The sequence below is a fragment of the Anopheles maculipalpis genome, chromosome 2RL (genome assembly GCF_943734695.1).
Source record: "Anopheles maculipalpis chromosome 2RL, idAnoMacuDA_375_x, whole genome shotgun sequence".
NCBI classification, from domain to species: Eukaryota; Metazoa; Arthropoda; class Insecta; order Diptera; family Culicidae; genus Anopheles; species Anopheles maculipalpis.
Genome location: NC_064871.1, coordinates 9,196,140 through 9,215,195, shown reverse-complemented (window position 1 = coordinate 9,215,195; position 19,056 = coordinate 9,196,140). Strand labels below are relative to the sequence as shown.

The window sequence follows — 19,056 nt, the reverse complement described above, 5'->3', positions numbered from 1 at the left end:
TTTATCAAATAAACATTTAGTTTCTGGAACAGGTTTTATTTTCTGTCTATTTTTTTAATCGTGCTTATACTTTCGAGGGCATTTACTAGACCTAAGTAATTCTGGTTTAGTGAATTCTACCACTATTGGTCGAACAAAGATATCCTTCGCCCACACAATCATCATTTTTCCTTCCAACTGCAACTCAACAAGTCTTGTGCCTGCCAAGAATTGCTCGGTTTCTTAGTTATCTTTTCTTTCAATTTTCATCGTCGTTTGTCACGTACAAAAGCATTAAACTTCTTCCCCTAAACCACACAATATGCTCATAAACCACATGCCAATCCAAAGAGCAAGCGAAGGCCTTCGAAAAACTCCTCTATCGATCACTCGATCATTAAAAGCTCGTACCAAACAAACTAACCATCAATAATTTAAAAAGGCACCAGAATTTCATTACAAATCATCGTCAAATCAATCACCAACAAACACTTCCAGAGAACCCCAAAGCGAACTATTGAAGGATTTTTTTTAATATTCCAACATGATTGACACTCGCATTGCGCCCGGACTGCCTTTTCTTTTCACTTTACTCAAACAGTTTGTGATTGGTAGACAAAAAAAAGGAAACAAATATGTAATTTTTTTCGTTTAAAAAGTGCACAAAAAATGCCTTCCGCCTCGGATGAAATGAAAATCCTTCCTATCCTTCCACCGTTTCATTCGTTAAAGACCCCAGAAGAAATCGCTATTTAATTTGCCGAGAAATGTTGTTGGCTACACATTCTTGCCGGACTCATCATAAAGCTTCACCGTCAACCCCATTCACACACACACACACACACATCATCTCCATCAATCATCATCTCCAGTTTTTCTCGCTATGTATCGAACCAACGCGCGCAACACAAGAGCACGCAGAAACACACACACACGTATAAACTCACCATCGGCCTTCAAAAAGGTAGCTTTAGAGTGTAGCTAATTTACAACAGGCGTGACACGATGAAAAATCAAGCAACAACCACAAAAAAAAACACCATCACCACCCCCTTTTTTTACAACACTACAAAATAGCGTTAGTTTCGTACACTCAAACACTCGAAGCGAAAGAAAAACAACAAAAAAACCAACACTCGAGGCTCATAAACATCGAATCGATCGATGGTCGAAAGGGCCCGGAGTTGGTCGAACGAAACGAAATACGGGACCGTGTTGGGACGGGGGTGCCCGGTGGCCTATAGAATGGATGGTTAGAACGTACGAGAATGTAATCCGAGTATGTGAGCGAAGGTTTCGAAGAGCGAAGGAAGGGCCCGCCGACAGAGAGAGAGAGAGAAGGACCGATCCCGCGAATGGAGGTGTGTGCAACGCGCTGACATAATAATAATAGAGGGTAACAAGTACCAGAGTACAAGCAAAACAACCACCCAAACTAATCGCATCCCGCCCAGGGTGTAAAACAGCCCTGCAGGAACGCCCTGGGTCACTATTAATTGTGTCCGTGTGTAGCGGTTGTGCCGCCGTACTGTTTGCCTTGTTATATCATTACCCGACGATGCATCCCCAAAGTTCGAGGGGGATCGATTGCAAATGCACCGGAAGAACCGCTCCCCAACCCCTCAACCCCACACATACACTTACCACTTCCTGCATCCAGGTATCATCCATCGTTGTGCCGGTATCGTCCAACGTGTGGCAGAGCAAGCGACCCGATGTGTGCGTTGTTTGAGTGAAGTAGTGAAGCACAGCTTTTCTTTTAATTTTCACGAAAAACAAAACTGTCCATATGTGAGACGAATAGTCTGTTTTTCTACGATATAGATTCTTTTCCAAAAAAACACACCAACACTTCACACGTATACCACCCCGTTTCTCGTCTCACTGCACTAAGCGCATAAGGCCTGCAGCACGCTTTTTCTTTATCAGCGTATGTGTGTGTGTGTGTGTGTGTGCGCGCGCGCGAGTCACTTTGATGTCGATAAAACGTGACAGTAAAGCTGAGAAACAACTGCCAAAATGCGTCAAATGCACCACCAAAAACCAAAAAAGAAAGATGACGGATGTCACATCAATGGCAGAGTGAAACGCCGAACCATCACCAAGCCAAGGTACCGAGTGAGAATGTGTAAGTATTTTCGTCCGTAACCGAACCGGGTGTTGCTGCTGCTGTTACAAATTTCCCTACACAACACAGGACCGGATTTTCACCATTTCGATTTTCGGATGCACCCGGGAGGCAGGCAGAAATCACCATTTGTGGTGCACATTTACTTCCCAACCGAATGGCCCCATCACACACTACCGAGCGCGGAAGACGTTAATACCGCACACCGGTCTCGATCGATCGCGGGATCGGATCGGTTCGGTGTTTTTGGGGCTTCCAAAAGCTTGCCAGCTTAATGGACAATTTTTCCTTTAAATCTTTAAACAATGTTAAACACTGGCACACACGCTGGCACACACGGACGGCACTGTACAACCAGCTTGCTTTCACGTAGCCTTATGTTTTGTTGTTTCTAGAGACTTGCTTGCTTTGCTGTTACCCCGTCGTCCGAACCGAGCGACATCAAGTCTCGTACTGAGCGCGGTGCGGTTCGCGAATTTTGTTTTTCATATATAATTCCTGTTCAAGCGCGTATTTTCTCCCGCACTCGCCCGCTGCACAACATCGCACACGATCACTTATCGGTTTTGCTTTAATGCGTGGCCTTTTTGCACACATACCGACACGCGATCGATGGGTGTTGTATGAGTGTGTGGGCTCGGTTCGGTTGGGGAGGTTTTGTTTTTGGTTTCATCCGCGAATGTTGCGACCAGAACAGTGAACGCTCCATCACACTTTGACGATTCTACCTATACCAAAACCCCCGCGTGTGTGTACAATACAGTATAATTTAATCCCCCTTCTTTATATGCGTCTCGTCTCGTTTTTTTATGTTACAGACACGCAGTACAGGAGCAGCAACAAGGCACCTTTTGCTGCTGTGTGTTGTGAGACGTTTCTGTGTGTCCGTCGTCGAGCCTCCACTTCGTTTTGCCAAGACGACGACGGCAAACAGACAAGATAATGATGTTGATGATGATTGTGGCCGGCAAAAATCAACCCCCCCTATATACAATCACAAACACACACACACACAGAGGGAAGTAGGCCCAAGAAGGGAGGATCCCTGATGAGAGGTGATGAGACGCCTGTGAAGACAGTCTTTGTTCTGGCATTCGCGTTCGCGGTTTGGTGGTTGTATGTACCAAACACTACGAACCTGCTTCGTCCGGTTTCTCTGCGTGCCTGTCTATGTGTGTGTGTGTGCCTTTTGCACAAATAACGATCTCACAGCTGTTGCGAACGCATACTGGTGGCGATGACGGTGGCGAGTACCTCACATTTGCACGTAATGGACCAAACCAGTGTATCACACACACACACACACCAACACCGCACACCGTAACATAACATGCAACCAAGCGCAACTAATCGACCGGCCGATCCAAAAAGAATTCGACGCGCTGGCGAGAAAAACTTCCACCATAAAAATAAAAACAAAAAAAGTGAAACATTCCCAACCGGCTTTGCTCGCTAACATCCGCCAAACATATCCGCGCGGCCAATGGAAAGTGAATGGCGTCTGTGTGTGTGTTTGTGGCGGCGAATACGTGCACGCGAATAAGAAGAAAAGAACGCCATCTCCACCGACCCCCACACACCCCTGCATCACCCCTTAGGGGGGTAGAGGAGGGACGGTAAAGAAGGGATGATGTTTTCATTTGTTCGCTTTTCGCTTGCTTTTCGTTTGCACTTCTCGTTTCGTTCGTTCTTCCGATCGAGTTTGGTCTTTTTTTTTGGGACATTCGCATGACACGGCAAAGGGGTACCGGATGGAGGTGGAGATTTTATGCTTCCTCACACCAAAAAAATCCATCCCCCCCCCCTTGCATTCCCACGAAACCCCTCACCCGTACGATCAGTTCGTGCACACGCAATATGCAACATTAGCCTTAAAGCTGTGTGGCAGTGTGTGTGTGTGTGAGTATGTTCCGTGTTGAAGCGAAAGCAATGCTTACACGTCGCTTTCGTCGTAGGCGTACATGGTGTGTGTGTCTGTGTGCTGATAAAGAGAGAAAGAGAGAGAAAAGGAGGGACGGGCAGCTAGTTTCCGTAGGAGGAAGCAGAAAGAAGAAAAGAACGTCCACTAAAGCTCATCAATCTCAGCTGGCGCCGTACGAGAGCCGCCCAGCAAATCGGTAACACCGGACGGAGCAAGGAAAGTTGAATCGATTCGATTCCGGTGGCTAAAGGCGAATATGGATTGGAAAATGATGTCTGGTTTCACCAAAGGCGAAAACACTTTCCCTGCCAGTCATGTATACAGTGTCGGTATAGGGGCTGGCTTTAACTTCGATTTTTGTTTAGATTAAGAACAAGGAACTTGTGCCCTTCGCGTTCATTTGGTAGCAAATCGATAAAATTGTGGAACATGGAGTAACAGATTTGATTTATGAAATTTTATCCTTTCACTTGCTACTAATGGAGACGCCTGGTACTAATCCTTAATCATATTTGGTTAGTGAAAAAAATACACTTAATGATTATTGGAAAAGTTTTATTACACTTCAAATTATATTTTGACTTAATAGAAAAACTAACTTATTAGCTTTAGGAATTTGCAGTCAATCTGCAAATCAAAAAGCAAAAAATTAGATAAACTTAAAGCGGACGCCTGGTGATTTGTGACATTTGTTTTAAAATTAGTAATAGAAACAATTTAAAAAAAACGCTTCATCACATCAACTTTATAGCAGAAAAGTAGATGTAAATCATGATCAGTCTCTCTGCTTAATAAGCCAGTCAGTTTTTCCATCTTCTTCTTCCCACCCATCTCCATCAATCGATTTTCAAGTTCAAACACAGCTGATGTACACATTTGCCCTTGTACGAACCATATTCAAAGCCGTGGCTTACAATCCCCAGTCCTCCAATATCTCGCACCGGACAGTCAGTTTTACATATGCCAATTCGCATTCTGTTAGCTTTTTTTGTTCATAAAATCGACCGCATGTGCTTCTTCCTATGCCAGCTGTTTGCCCTACGATTCAAATGCCAATTCCGGACCGTTTTCAATATTATTCAGCTCAACTTCCACGTTCTGTCGGCGCTTCACACATGCACACGGATCCATCCGATCGATCTTGACCGTGAGTGGAAGGCGAAAGCGAAGCCAGCAGCAGAATTCTGCCGAGGCCAGCTGATAAAACACTCCCGAAAAAATGCTAAACCAATCGTCGAAATAGATTTACATCTACACGTACTGGCCCGCACTCTGTCTGTCCGGCTGTCTGTTGAGTTGCAGACCCGCACCGAACCTCAGGCAGCATAAATTGAGCACCGAAAAGCGCTTCAATTACACGTTTTGGGTACGAGCTTGGGTGCTGGTGGTGGTGGTCGTTTCATCACGTTCTTCCATGTTTAATCACCGAGCCTGCCGTGCATGCTACTGATCTTACTGCTATCAGCAAAAGCCCTCTTAAAACTACTAGCAATCGGGGTGCTTTATCTTGCCTTTGTATCGTTGATGTTTAATAAATAACAACATGTCCACCAGCCGCTCAATAGACGCCGCAAAAACCTCCTAAAACCTTCATTTTTATGTCATCAGTAAATAGACTGCCTACACAACGAAAACGAGCGCCCGCATACCGAACCGCCATGCCATGTGCACTAGTGCAAGGCAAACTTGCGTTGCACTTGTTCGCAGCTCGTACGACCAGCGAGAAGCGAGATTGGGGGCTGATAACGGCGCATATACGCGATATTGTTTATGCAAAAATCAAATAACCCCCCCCCCTCCCCCCACAACACTAACAACAACATCGTCAACCCTTACCCTTCTATCCCTTTCTGCGGACTCACTTGTCACTCCACATCAGCTCGAGATGTGTAAAACCCACACCATGTTCTCTTATCAGCGTATCAGCACTAATCAATGGGGCATCGGAAGGATCGATTTTGCGTGAAGTAGTTAGAGAGGCAACAGCACAAGACAACGGCTAGATACGTAGCATGGTTGAACGTGCGATGTAGCCCTCGTGGCCCTTGCTGGGAGAGATCTACTCGGAAAGGTGGGGTAGCGCCAGTGAAGTGGCTTCTTACCGGTTCGTACCGGTCCCCCCAACACAGCACAACCGGAAGCATAGCGGTTGAAGTTCGCAAGAAGAGTAAGTACTAAGTAAGGCAAACACTAGCGACACTTAAACAAACCCATTTTTCCTTGAAAGCAGCGAGAGCCCGATAGGGTAGCCTCCACAGCACCGGGATGGATTTTGCGACCGGAGGCATCGCTTCATGATCACTTATCTCAAGGAATATGGATGACGGACGGTGAAGCCCACACACTCACCCAATATTCTTCGACGTTCGACTAGGGAATGAGGAAGACAGCAAACAAACAAAAAAAAAACGCCACAAGAAATAGTTCTTTCTGGTGCATGCGTAACGAGACGAGTGTTTCACTGATCGTTCGAGATATTGGCGATCAAGAAGAGGCGAGAAAATGCTTCAAGGCATAAAAATGAGCCTGAAGTATAAAACAATTCTACGTACCTCTTCTCATATTGCTAGGGAAAGTTCTTTCATCTGTAACGGTAACCTGCAGCTGTAGTGCAACCCTTACTAAAGACACATCACGTTCGCCAGAACGTGAGGATCAATTGGACGCACGATGGACGCACTCACGCCGAGAAACGACAGCCTTACGTTTTCCCACCGGTTCAGGAAAAACAAAACTGCCGATTGACGCATGGAGGTTATCACCGAACCCGGGTCGATCTTTACTGATCCTAATCCATCGACAACATCTGGGCAAGAACTGGTAAGCCGGTGGACAATGTTTTGTTTCGGACCGGCAAAACGGCGCAGTAGTAACCGCCACCGGCCACCATTGCCACACCACCATGTCAAAATATGGTTGACGATGGACGTCACTCGCATCGAAAGGGGGCGTCGTCGTGTGGAGGGGGGTTGGGAAAAATCTTGCAACAAAAATAATAACACTCCCCCTGCGATGCGATGCCCCCGTCACGTTTAGTGTTTAGTGTTTGTTGCTATTTTAAGGGCTAAACCTGCACACGCTTATCAAACTCAGAGGGTTGGCAGCAGTTGCACCGCAAAAGCGCAACAACCCGCCTGGGCTATGGTCAATGCCATTTGGAACGTGCTCTTGGCGGGCGGAGTTCTAAGAAGATTTGTTTACACTAGGATCTGAGGAAGATCATGATCAAGAATATTTCTTCCCGTAAAGTTTCATCAGGAGGAGAAGATCTTCAATTTCAATTTGCCAGATTCCCTGTGCCTGCGAAACGTCTCGTTCACCACGAACAGATCATTCGCTAAGCTACATCGAAAAAAGACATCAACCATTCCTAACGCCATCACCAAGAAATGCAGGTTTCTCTGTCAAGTTCATGGTCACACACGTCTCAAGCCGCCAATACCCGAGCGGTAGAGTGAATTCGTGAAAGTGAAAATTTGCTGCCATTTTGAGGCAACGGCGCACCCCTAGCGTCTAATTTTAGCCCATCCATTAATCCTCCGTATCTTGCGACAGCTCCGACGTATAAAAGTATTCCACAAGGAGGTGGTATTCTTATCCAACCAAACTAAAAACGAAGGGGCGCTACGGAATGATCGCATAGACTTCCTCCAGACTATAAACCACAGACGCCGACCGGCACGGCTCTCTTCTTGCTCTTGATCGAGCTTGTTCTCTTATTGTTTTATTGTCTAGACCGCCGAGACATTGTCAATATGTTTCAGCGCCCATTCGTCTCTAGCAACCTAGAGTTCCACTCCGAAATACCTCCACACCCACCCGAAACCCTTGTCTTTGCGGGTGACTGCAGTGTGATCGCAAAATTCTTCCAGCAGTGATCATTTCTTCGCGCGCGCTACGTGGATTCTTCTATTTCTAGCCTGCAGAGTGTTTTGTATGGCTTCTTTTCCGCCGAACTTCGCTGTAAAAAAAAAAAAAACCCCGCTCCGATCCAAAACGTATTCTCTCTACCGACTACCGTAATGATGGCGCAGATTTGAAATTTTAATTGCCCAATTCTTGGCAGACCGGAGATTCTTGTCGGCAAGAGTAGTATGCCTGCAGAAAACATGTCGGTGATGTGTCTAGCGAATTTACCTACATTTTTTATTCTCTTCACTCGTTTTCGTTGCTCTTTTATTCTGGGTTTCACTTCCTCTAGGTGATTGCTTCTTATTTTTGTATGTTTCTAATGTTTTTATCCCTTCTTTCTTGTGCTTCTTTTTTCGATTTCATGCGGGAAATTGAATCTTCTGCATTACTCCGTGCCGTCTTGAATGTCTGATATTTAACAGATTCATCCGGAAGGATGAACGAAAGGAACGCATTACGGTGAATAATGAGCGAGACACATAAACAGGCGAAGAGGATGTATATTTTGGGATGGTAATTAATAATGTACTCAAGTATGTCGCTTTAAAGTAGGAAGAAATTTTCACATTATAACAAAAAAGGAATAGCAACAAAGAAGTAATCTATCTAGATTTAAATAAATGATCACATCAACATCTTATGGAGATCGTAATAGTTCAATCAGAACATCTTAATCAAACCCCAATGAAATAAGATGCTTACAAACTATCTTGGGAAATTGTCTGAGACTCCAAATACTGAGAATACTTTAAGTCTTGGACGTCATTAAATATAAACATATAATTAATACAAAAAAAATCTACTAACCTTCTTACTTCAGAGTTTTGGTTTTAAAACAGTCAAGATGGAAAGCACTCACTTCACTCCTTCCCCAATCAGTCCATTGTGTTCTGCAGGCCGCACAGAAACCAGCCCCCTAGAAGTGTTCTTATCTAGAAAATTGAGAAAAAGAAGGAAATAAATCAGATTTTCAATTGCTTCTTCCATCGGTTTCGGTTGCAAAGCATGACGTTCAACATCAACATCCATTTCCAACCCCCGGCAGCATAGAAATAGACAGTGTAAACATTAAAAACACCCCACAGAAGCACCGTGGTACACCATCGTACGGTCATCTGGAATCGCAACACCGGCCGGCTCGGTCGAATCTCGCAGCCAAAAACTGCTAAGCCGTCGCGGAAAGTCATAATGTATTTTATCGCGATCACGCACACATTGCGGCGGGCGAAAGAAAAGATGCCTCAAACAAACACTATTTCACGTTGGCTGTCAGCATGCGCTGCCGTATGCTGGCGTTGAACGCGTTTCCAGCTTAAGAGTGGCTTTTTGAGCGTCGATTAACGTCGAATGTTTGTGTTGGTGCGCGCACCAGCTCCAGCTCCAGCTCCGGGAGGCATCGAGCGATCAAGCTCGCGCGAGACAAATGTATACAGCGCGCGAAACCGCTGTCGCCTATCATAGTGGGATATGATCGCCTTAACACACTGACACCGTTTCTTGGGCAATTCCCCGTGTTCTGGTTCATCCCGTCTTCGCCCGTTTCCGAGCATTTCGAAAATGAAGATATGTTTCATAACATGCTCAAAAAAACATGATTGAAAGAATTGTTGGAGACATAATGGTGCCCCAGTGTACTAAATATACAAAAGCTATAATTTTGAAGAACGAATACTTAAAGTAACCTCCACTAAATTCAACCGTGCTGTCGCTGAAAGCTCTCCCAAGTAACAAAATCAATGCAGTGAATCGTTTCTGTACAACTTCTACTTAAATCACACACGCTCTCGAGGATACCATAATCAACCAAAAACCGATTATCATCGTCTACAACATCATCAAACTTATGCCATGAACCAAACGGAAATAACAAAAAGCACACACATAGCCACTCTACGCCAACATCGTCTCCAACGCTGCTAACTAATGCGCTTTCCACCGTATCCAGAACATCGTCAATGTCGTGTCATCGTCGTCTTCGTCGTCTTCTGGCTGTGTAATGAATCTCACAATGCGTCCAGTCATTCTAGGTTGTTTGGCGGGGGGGGGGGGGGGGAGGGGGGGGGATTGGGAAAATTTTTCGGTGCCAATTTTGTGCCGTTTGACGACCCACCGGCACGCAAAGTCATTTTCCACCAGAAGATATCATCATGGTCGTGTCGCCTTGCCGATTCAACCACAAACTACCTTCCCGCCCCAACGCTCCAACATGGCAGCCATGTGGCACATTATTTGAACATATTTGGGCAAATTACCCACGGGAAGTAAATGGGTGGAAAAATGCCGACAGTTTTCCAGCGTGTTTGCGATTGTGTGTGTGTGTTCTTTTCTTTTGTTGTGTAGTGTCATGTTTGATGCATCAATTTATGGCGTGTTTCATTATGTTTTTTACATAGGAATCGTAGTTTTTTGTTATAAAAAATGTATAAAGTATAAGAAATACTAAAGATTAAGTGTTTCTTATAAATAAAGGGTTTGCAAATCTGTTTAATGGAACTTTTTAATCATTCAGTGGATTTTTCCCAAGCTGATAGGGAAATATTGCAAGCTTCTTGTGGAATTTTGTAATCATATAGAGGAAACCTCCAATTTAGTCAGCGGAAAACTGTAACTCGACTGTGAAATTTTGCAATCAGCTGTGGAATTTTGACAGAGCAGTTGTTTTGAATCGCTTGTCTACATCACTCCGTCGTATCATTCTCATTTAAATAGGTTTAACGCAAAAAATTTTTACTAAATTTCTCCTCAGTGAATGTAAATTCTATTATATCATTGCAAAGATGCATAACAACACAACATTATGCACGGGATTACAATATAACATTATACATTTGAAACATTCTCCTAAGTAATGCTACAATTCCATTATAGGGATGGAAAACCCTGTATATTGAGTTGATTATGGTTTTATGTAATGAATAAAATTAAATTGATGAAACAATCATACAAACAGTTTATTAAAATGCATTTAAAAACAATAAATAAACAATTTAACACACACACTGTAGTTAGTCATGTTTTTGTAACCGTTTAAATTATAAATATAAAGAGAAAACACCTTCACTGGAAAATAAAACCAGCTGTAGAAGCGACATCAGGTCCAGGCGCTTCGTTCTTCCTCAAATTAACACACACACACACACTAGCACACTAGCAAGCAAATGGTGCGTAAGGGGGCAATGCGGTACGCACTACCGGTATGTCTCGGAATGTAGACCCAACACGCATCGAAGCACGCACTACACGCAATGATTTCCAACCAATCCATACGAAACATACCCGAAGCATACCCAGCAACCGACGAAGATGGAGTTGGTCCAAGCGCACCATAAAAAAGGGAAGAAGAAATAGAAAATAATGCCACAAAACATAAGCCAAAAGCGTACACGGAGGGGGGAGAGATACAGAGCTACACACACATACACACAAACGTTCACGAGCGCGCCGAAGCCGAACGTACATTTGTGCAGAATTGACTAAAATAAATCTTTCCATACTGACCCTGAACTTGACTGGGGGCCCTCCTCCCTTCTCTCTCTCTCTCTCTCTCTCTCTCCCCAAACGTCCCCAAAAACTTCATCCGCATTGACCGCTGTACTTTTGCCACAGATACAGACACACACACAGCACCACTTGGTTCCCATCTGCAGCACGCGCGGCGATGCAAACGCCGTCATTTTCATGGCCAAAGCAGCGAATGGTTTCGCTTAGACACTTCGCTGGCCAGTTTCTGATGGTCTGTGCAGTTTGCTGCCCAAAGACTACATACGAGCTGGCTGGCTGAAAGTTATGTTAGGACCTCCGTTTTGTTCGCCCGTGTCCCTTACACTCTCCCTCTCGAAGGGCGCAGTTTTGGCAACAGTACAACGTTGGATGCGGTACACCGGGAACCCATTAAATGGAGGATTGTTCCTATTGATTGTTTGCTACATTTTGAAACAAAACTACAACCAACTCCAACGCTTGGCATATGCGGTAACGAAACATGTTCATAACGATCGCACATCCCACACACCCACAGCACGGTGAAGATTAAATAACACTTGCAACACTCGTGTGGAAGATGTTAAAAAGCCGGATGCACACACCATATGCATAATGCAAATGCAAAAAGAAAAGGGAGATTGAAAGAGAGAGAGCGAGAAAAATGTTGGCTACGCATACAAACGTATGCAATGCGCTGTCGCTAAAACCGGCATCGGCGATGCAGTTTTGGGACGCGAGAGCATACAATAAAATGTGGTGCTGCTGCAGCTGTGGCACAGTAATGTGGCACAACCACCAACGCGTTATGATAAGAGTGAACGAGGGAAGAAGCAAACGAATCGCCCCAAAACCCGCTCGCTCATAACCAAATGCAAGAGATGCAAACGATCGCAAACGAAAAAGTTTCAAATTATCATTGTAATTATCACATCAAACAGACGACCAAAAATCTCATGTTGACAATCAATGATACAGACCGGCAGCAGCCCTACAATTCTTAAAGCTATGTTCTCATTTTCTTAGCTCCAGATTACAGAAGATTATTCACTCTCCCCGACAGATGCTTTGTTTTAAGTATCCGATCCGAGCTGCATTCGGACATTGCAACTGTTCGCCGTTGCGGATCAGCTTCAACAGCATCATTCAGATGATTCATTGCTACCCCGTACGACTGACGGCCATTGTGTGGCGCAAAACGATGATCGGGGTGATTGACCTGTCGTCGTCAAATTTGACAGTCTCATCAACGGTGATCAAGTGTTGGTGCGTTGGTGCTTGCTGCACTGGCGTAGGAAGTGCAATAAAATGGAAACAACGTATGCAGGCGTGTTTGAGCGTAGCTTCTTGTATACAAGAGACTCCAAGCGAAATGAATAACTCTCCAAAAATCTCCTTTTGTATTTTTTTTAAACAGAACCAGTTGGTTACTAAAGACTTCTTTGCTAAAGTGCACATGTCATAAAGTCATCTTGACTAGCTCGTTTTTTTTTGGGACTGATCTTAGCCTAGAATAACTCTTTAGTAATCGAAACCATGCTAGTCGATGCGAGGACGATAAGACTGGATAAAGGATCAACGCGACGGTGACAAAATGATTGTGATATAAATCGACTTAGAGCATCAGTTGACGACTGCGATCTCGTGGTGATACAGGAGTTCTGCTACCTTCCTACGGTCGTTCTTCTTCTTCTAGGTTGAACGACCTTCTAGGTCACGCCGGCCATCGGAGTGGCATACTAGACTCTCCGACTTCGAAAGCCACCTGAAAGAAGAAGAGGTGGTAGAGTAGTTCTGCTATCTTGGGACTGTCGTAATTTCGGATAACGATGTCAGCAGCGAATCATGCCTACTACGGCCTGCACTGTCTGCTGAGATCCAGAAGACTTCGAGACCGCACTAAATGTGAGATATATCGCCCGGTGGTCCTATATGGCCACGATTCTTGGACCATCCGAGCGGAGGATGCAAACGCTCTTGGCGTGTTTGAGCGTCGCATCCTCCGGAACATCTTTGGCGGTGTGTTCGAGCATGGAGTGTGGAGAAGAAGGATGAACCACGAGCTTGCTGAGCTATACGGAGAACCTGACATCCTGACGGTAGCAAAGACCGGCAGGATACGATGGCGGGGGCATGTTATGAGGATGCCGGACTAATGCCCCGCCAAGAAGGTGTTTGTCAGCGACCCCCAGTTCGGCATCCTGTCCCCCGGTGGGGGAGCATCAGGTGAAGGGTGACCTGTCGGAGATTGGGTGCCTACATGGATGGAAAATCGTGCTTACTACAGGCTCCATAATTTCTTGCTCCTCCAGAATATTCCAGCAATACACAAAATGCGCACTGATACACCGCTGATTAACGGACGATTTTAGCTGAGGACTTGAACGCAATCGACAGTATTATCTCTGGCGTTGTGTGCAAGCAGAGCTTGCAGACATGTGACAATGGCGTCGGTCTTCACAAGGCAGGACGACAGGTTCGAATCCAAGTTAGACTGTTCCCCGATAGTGAGGACTGACTATCCAATTATGTGGTATGAACAAGTCTTGTAAGCCATTAGATCGTGACCTTAGAAGGTCGTTAAACCAAGAAGAAGAAGATCACGGACACAGGACTCACGCCCCACCAGGAAGATTCTCGTCAGGGACCTGTTCAGCACGCGGCCTATACTTACTCTATACTCTCGGATTTTGTGCCTATACTTAATGGCATTTGAACTCTAAGAGATATTGAAACATTAGGCATCCATTTTTAGCTTCCTTGTGTGTCAGTACCCATCGCTGAGGAATAATATTGATAGGACTGATCAAGATCAATTTGTGTTAGAAATCTAAAGGCTAATCTGCACATACTACTAATCAATAAAAAAAGCTTAATTTTATTAAAAATGTGTCAATCTTCCCAAGTGACTATTGCCAATGCTTCGCAAACATTAATTACCGCCGTTCGCAAACAAAAAATCCCTTAAAATCACGCTGTGCTTCAAGCATATCATAAATCATATTTCGCACATTAAAAACACTTTCCGTTCGCAATACGCACGATTAATAATGCATGCCCTCGCTTCGACAACCAAACGCTTTTAATGTTCCGCAAAATCACCGAAATTGGTGTTTAAAACTGCATATTAAGCTCGGCACTTGTATTGTATGTATCGTAACTTCGGCAAAACTACATCGTCCAAGCTCATTCACACATCAAAGTGAACAGCCGGAGGTTTTTATTTCATTCACGTACCACACATTTACGAGCACATTCTGGCGAGCGAAATTCGCAAAATATTTTGTTCTTTTCTGCGGGGGCCTTTTTAGCACCACCACCACCACCCGTATCCATTGAGGTGATCATCAAAATTTCTGCACGCCTTCACAGCACTCGCATCGCCCTGCAACGGAGCAAGTGGCGGCTTACGAGTGGTCGGCATCGTATAAATGTTTCCCCTCCCCGACACCCTCAAGGTACACCGCACAAAACACGCCAGAATAGAGAACCACTCTTACCAACTTAGAACGTGCGAATGTGCGTTCCGATAATGTGCATTTTTCGACAAGCGAGTAAAAAAGCCACTCAATCGATCGTAAAAAAATAATGCAAATCAACGCTCGCAACGCGCGCCTACGCGCAGCAATGCGTCGTGGCCACCCACGCAAAAAATCGGCGCAAGCGGCCCCGGCGTAGATGCCGGAACGATCTCGTAAAACGGAGCCCCGGCAAGCCGATCCCTATCTGATCCCGAGTGAGGCTCGCGTGTCGGCCGCCTGTAGCAGCCTTGCCGACGACGTTCGAAAGGAGCTATAACGATTTTTACGATCACCGTGCTACGTGGTGGCTAGCCGTTTGCGATCGCCGAAACCGTAAACCAACGACCAACTTGTCACTTGTGTATGGGTCTGTGCCGAGTGTGGAGTAAGCCTTGAGGAAGTGTGGTGTCGGCGGTCAAGAAAGGATGATGGCATGTCCTTTTTTGCTGCGCTCGTCAGTCAGTCTTCTTTTGAGTTCTTCTGTTCTGTGTCTTCTGTTAATTGAGTTTTAATTAAAATGCAACGATTAACCGAGAGTCGTGCAAAAGGAAGGCCCAGAACATAGGCAGATAAACTGTCAACTTTTTGCGACACACGGACACACGTCGCTAGACGGAAATCATAAAATGGTGGATCGTTCCACTACGATCAACCTGTTCACACTGCCAGAAATGCTTAATGGTGATGCGAGACTACAATAAAACTTCTTAAAAACTAACCTCAATTTCCTTCTCGCACATGAAACATCAACTCTCAGCATCCAGCAGCCTCGCGCGTCCCGAAATCCTTTCCTCAACAACCATCTTAGAATGCATTGCCCACGTACCTCTGGCGTGCATTTGATACATGCAAATCATCTAGAAATCGTTCTCTTTGCTCTTAACGCCACGTTGGTTATGGTTGGTGCACAACAGCAATGCAAAAAAAATGCCGGCAATCCAAGCCAAACCGAAAAATCAAGTACCAAGCCGCGTACCTCAGTGCGCTCCAAACAATAGGTTCCGTGGCGGGAAGGAAGTCACTGTTGGCGAGGTTGCACCTCTCGATAAATGCAATAAATGCGCGTATGACTCCTTTCCGAAAATCCGAAAAACCTTCGCCCAGGTGATTGAACTAAGCCTGGCGTGGAGGAGGCGATGTGTCGATTTTTTTGTTCACTTCTGTTTGTTGAGATTTGTTGCAAAACGGCTCTTTTCCCTACTGCTCTGCTCGAGAGGAGCAGATTGTGTGTGATTTATTCACTTTTTTTTTGTCTTCTCCATGTACTCCATGTAAGGAGGCTCCAGGCTTCAATTTTGGACCGGAGCTTGAAGCAGCAGTGACGGGGGGGGGGGGGGGGGGGGGGGAGGATGATGTTTTATTCTTCATTACTTCACTTGTGTGGTTTTTTTGTGTTACTTAATTTTGTTTGGTTCCCCTGTCAAGTTGTTTTATTACTGTTCTACCACACCATCCCACTCCTGAACATGCCCCCCCCCCCCTCCTCACCATCTCTATCCCTGTTATCCCGGTTTCCAAAATATGGCCGAGCTGGCCAAAAAATCTCGATGGCGTCGACGGCAATGACTTGATGATGATGGATTTTTCTTTAATTTTTGCGCTTCCTTTCCACCGGTGCAAAGTACACTTCACCTCCCCCACGCCGGAACACCCGTACCCTTTTCTTTCGCAATAGCAGTTTTTTTTTGTTGCATTTCCGCTTCTCCCTGATGCAATATAAATTACTGACGTGCGACTTGCAACCGAAAAAGAGTTTCTTTTTGTTGGCTGTAGGGTGCTGTGTCTCGTAGCCCCTCTTTAGTGAACAGGCAACACTCGAAACATCGGTGCAATGGAGCGCACCACCATCACACCCAGACACACTCGATCGGTGATCGTTCGTCAATTCGGGGTTCGGGGAAACGAGAGAAAGAGAGAGATGCTGCTCTCGATGTCTTCAGGCGATTGTAGATGCTTTTTTCAAGTGGTCTGTGGATCTGCACGATGACACTTGATGGCATATCGATCCTTTAGGATCAGCACGTTAGCGGATGTATTCTTCCGTACACACATGGTTGGATGCAACAGTGCCTCGCCTCGCCTTCCCTGCAGGCCATGAGGTCATAAAATAATATAAAAACATTAATCACAAACCATTCCATTCTTCCCCGATGAGCATTAAAGATATTGTTATTAGATCTTTATCGGAATTGGTGGTGGTTTACAACCAATTTTCGCCGAACTGTCACATACAAATGTTAATTATGTTTCTGACAGTTTATGATGTGCCTGAATGTGTCTCTTCTTTAATGCTTCTTTTTATGGTGAGCGTTTTGATGCAGCAACAAATAAAACGGCAATCGTGAACAGCACTTGATCACCTGGGAGGCCTCTTGAACTAATGGGCACATTGTTTGGTGGATGGAAACTGAATCAAATATGACAATAATTTACACATAAAAAAATGCAGAATGCATTTAATGTCTTGGCATGCAAAGACTAGGCGTCCCTGCATAATATCCCCAACTATCCTCTAAGTTTATGAGGACTCTATGTTACTTATTTGGTAGTAATACGATGTCGCGAGGTACTTCAAAGGTTGCAACTATACTTCTTCTGCTGCAGCTTTATAATCTCGAGTGGTATTGTAGGCCTACTACTAGTATTGGTATTTTTTGAATACCTTTTATAAGTATCTGGAATGTCTGCTCTAAAGCAAGCCTCTTCCTACTGAAGAAAGGGGCTATGACAATGTGGATCTTCAGCAGTTTGATGTTCTTTACACACGGTGAAGAAGACTCGGGAAAAGATGAATGCAATTCCCTATTGAAATTATTCATATTTGAGCTGTAGCCAATATCTCCGAATAAACGGATTATTTACTCGGTAACGACCAATAGAAGATTTGGGGACATATCTCAATCGTATAACTCTTTCCAATGTTCTTCTTTTATCTTGGTTTGATCTTGATTTGAACTGATGATCATCGTGATGCAAGAACAATTGATAGCTTAGGCTTCGAAGTCCCTTAGCCAAATGAAACCCCTTGTTTTTATTTTTCGTTATTCAAAATGTATGTTTTTGACAGTTCTGTCACGTTTCAAGTCAACATCAGCCCGGCTAGGAGTGACAATTTGTTTTTGGAGCTGTGCCTGTTGTTTTTGTCCATATTGACCATGTCCAAGTTTGTGGAGCAGCGCTCACGTATCAAGTTTTGTTCGGGGAAGAATCTATGTCGAAGAAAAATGTGTACAAATGACCTAAGAAGTCGTGCCAAAGCCGGTCGAAAATCAAGATGATGCTGACGGTATTTTTTGATTTACCGTAGGGTGGTTCACAAAGGAATTTCTTCCGAAGGGCCAAAAGGTGAACAAAGAGTACTATCTAAGCGTAATGCGGCGGTTTCGGACCTCCATCCGACGAAAGCGGCCGGATTTGTGGAAAAATAACAGCTGATTTTGGGGAAGTTTTTCGCAACAACTGGCACCCATAATGTTCTGCAAACCGCCATATTCGCCAGATTTAGCACCAGCCGACTTTGCCTGACTGTTCAACAAGCTAAAACGGTTGCTTCGGGGGACACCGTTTTGACACTTTTGAAGAGATAGAAGCTGCAGCGACGGCGGAACTAAAGAACATTCCAGCTTCCACGTTTTCCACCTGCTTCGACAAATGGGAGAAGAGCTGGAAGAGGTGCATTGCATTGGAAGGCAATGTTACCTCGAAGATGACCTTCATTTGGCATAATAAAAAAACTATTTAAGAAAAAAACGGAAAGTCACTTTATTTTTCGGGCACAGTAGTACTTAGTAGAGAGTACCAGGAGTTATTTACTATGAAGACTCTGATATTTGATATCTGTCCTATATCTGATCATATCATATAACTCAATTTCTCGTTCTCTCGTAGCGAGGAATCGACTATCCAACGACCTGATATCAACGAATCTAGTAAAAAGGTCGTTGAGCCAAAAAAGAAAATAAAAACCCCAAAACAATGTGTCTTAAATTACTTATTTGTTCTACAAATACTGCACCATTCGCCGGACTCTTATTTATTTTCTAACGTACCGATGATCTGAACTAAATGGAAAATAAATTCTTACTATAATAAATTCAACAAATCCCTCCTTGATA

The 19,056-nt window shown here is 44.6% G+C and overlaps 3 protein-coding genes across 5 annotated transcripts in view; all 3 read right to left on the bottom strand.

Annotated features, from left to right (window-relative positions):
• The window catches only part of LOC126558677 (cleavage and polyadenylation specificity factor subunit 4), a 500,167-nt gene that overhangs the window by 123,767 nt on the left and 357,344 nt on the right, over positions 1-19,056 (bottom strand). The window lies entirely within an intron of this gene.
• Positions 1-19,056, bottom strand: part of LOC126557207 (protein kinase C) — a 283,290-nt gene that overhangs the window by 102,872 nt on the left and 161,362 nt on the right. The window lies entirely within an intron of this gene.
• The window catches only part of LOC126557790 (estrogen-related receptor gamma), a 63,630-nt gene that overhangs the window by 17,846 nt on the left and 26,728 nt on the right, over positions 1-19,056 (bottom strand). The window contains exon 1 of one of the 2 annotated variants that reach the window (XM_050213672.1): positions 1,624-1,638. The exons of the other annotated variant lie outside the window; for it this stretch is intronic. Coding sequence (XP_050069629.1) covers positions 1,624-1,635 — 12 coding nt within the window. The 5' untranslated portion in view covers positions 1,636-1,638. Of the gene's footprint in view, positions 1-1,623; positions 1,639-19,056 lie in introns of those variants that run through there. 2 annotated transcript variants of the gene reach the window in all.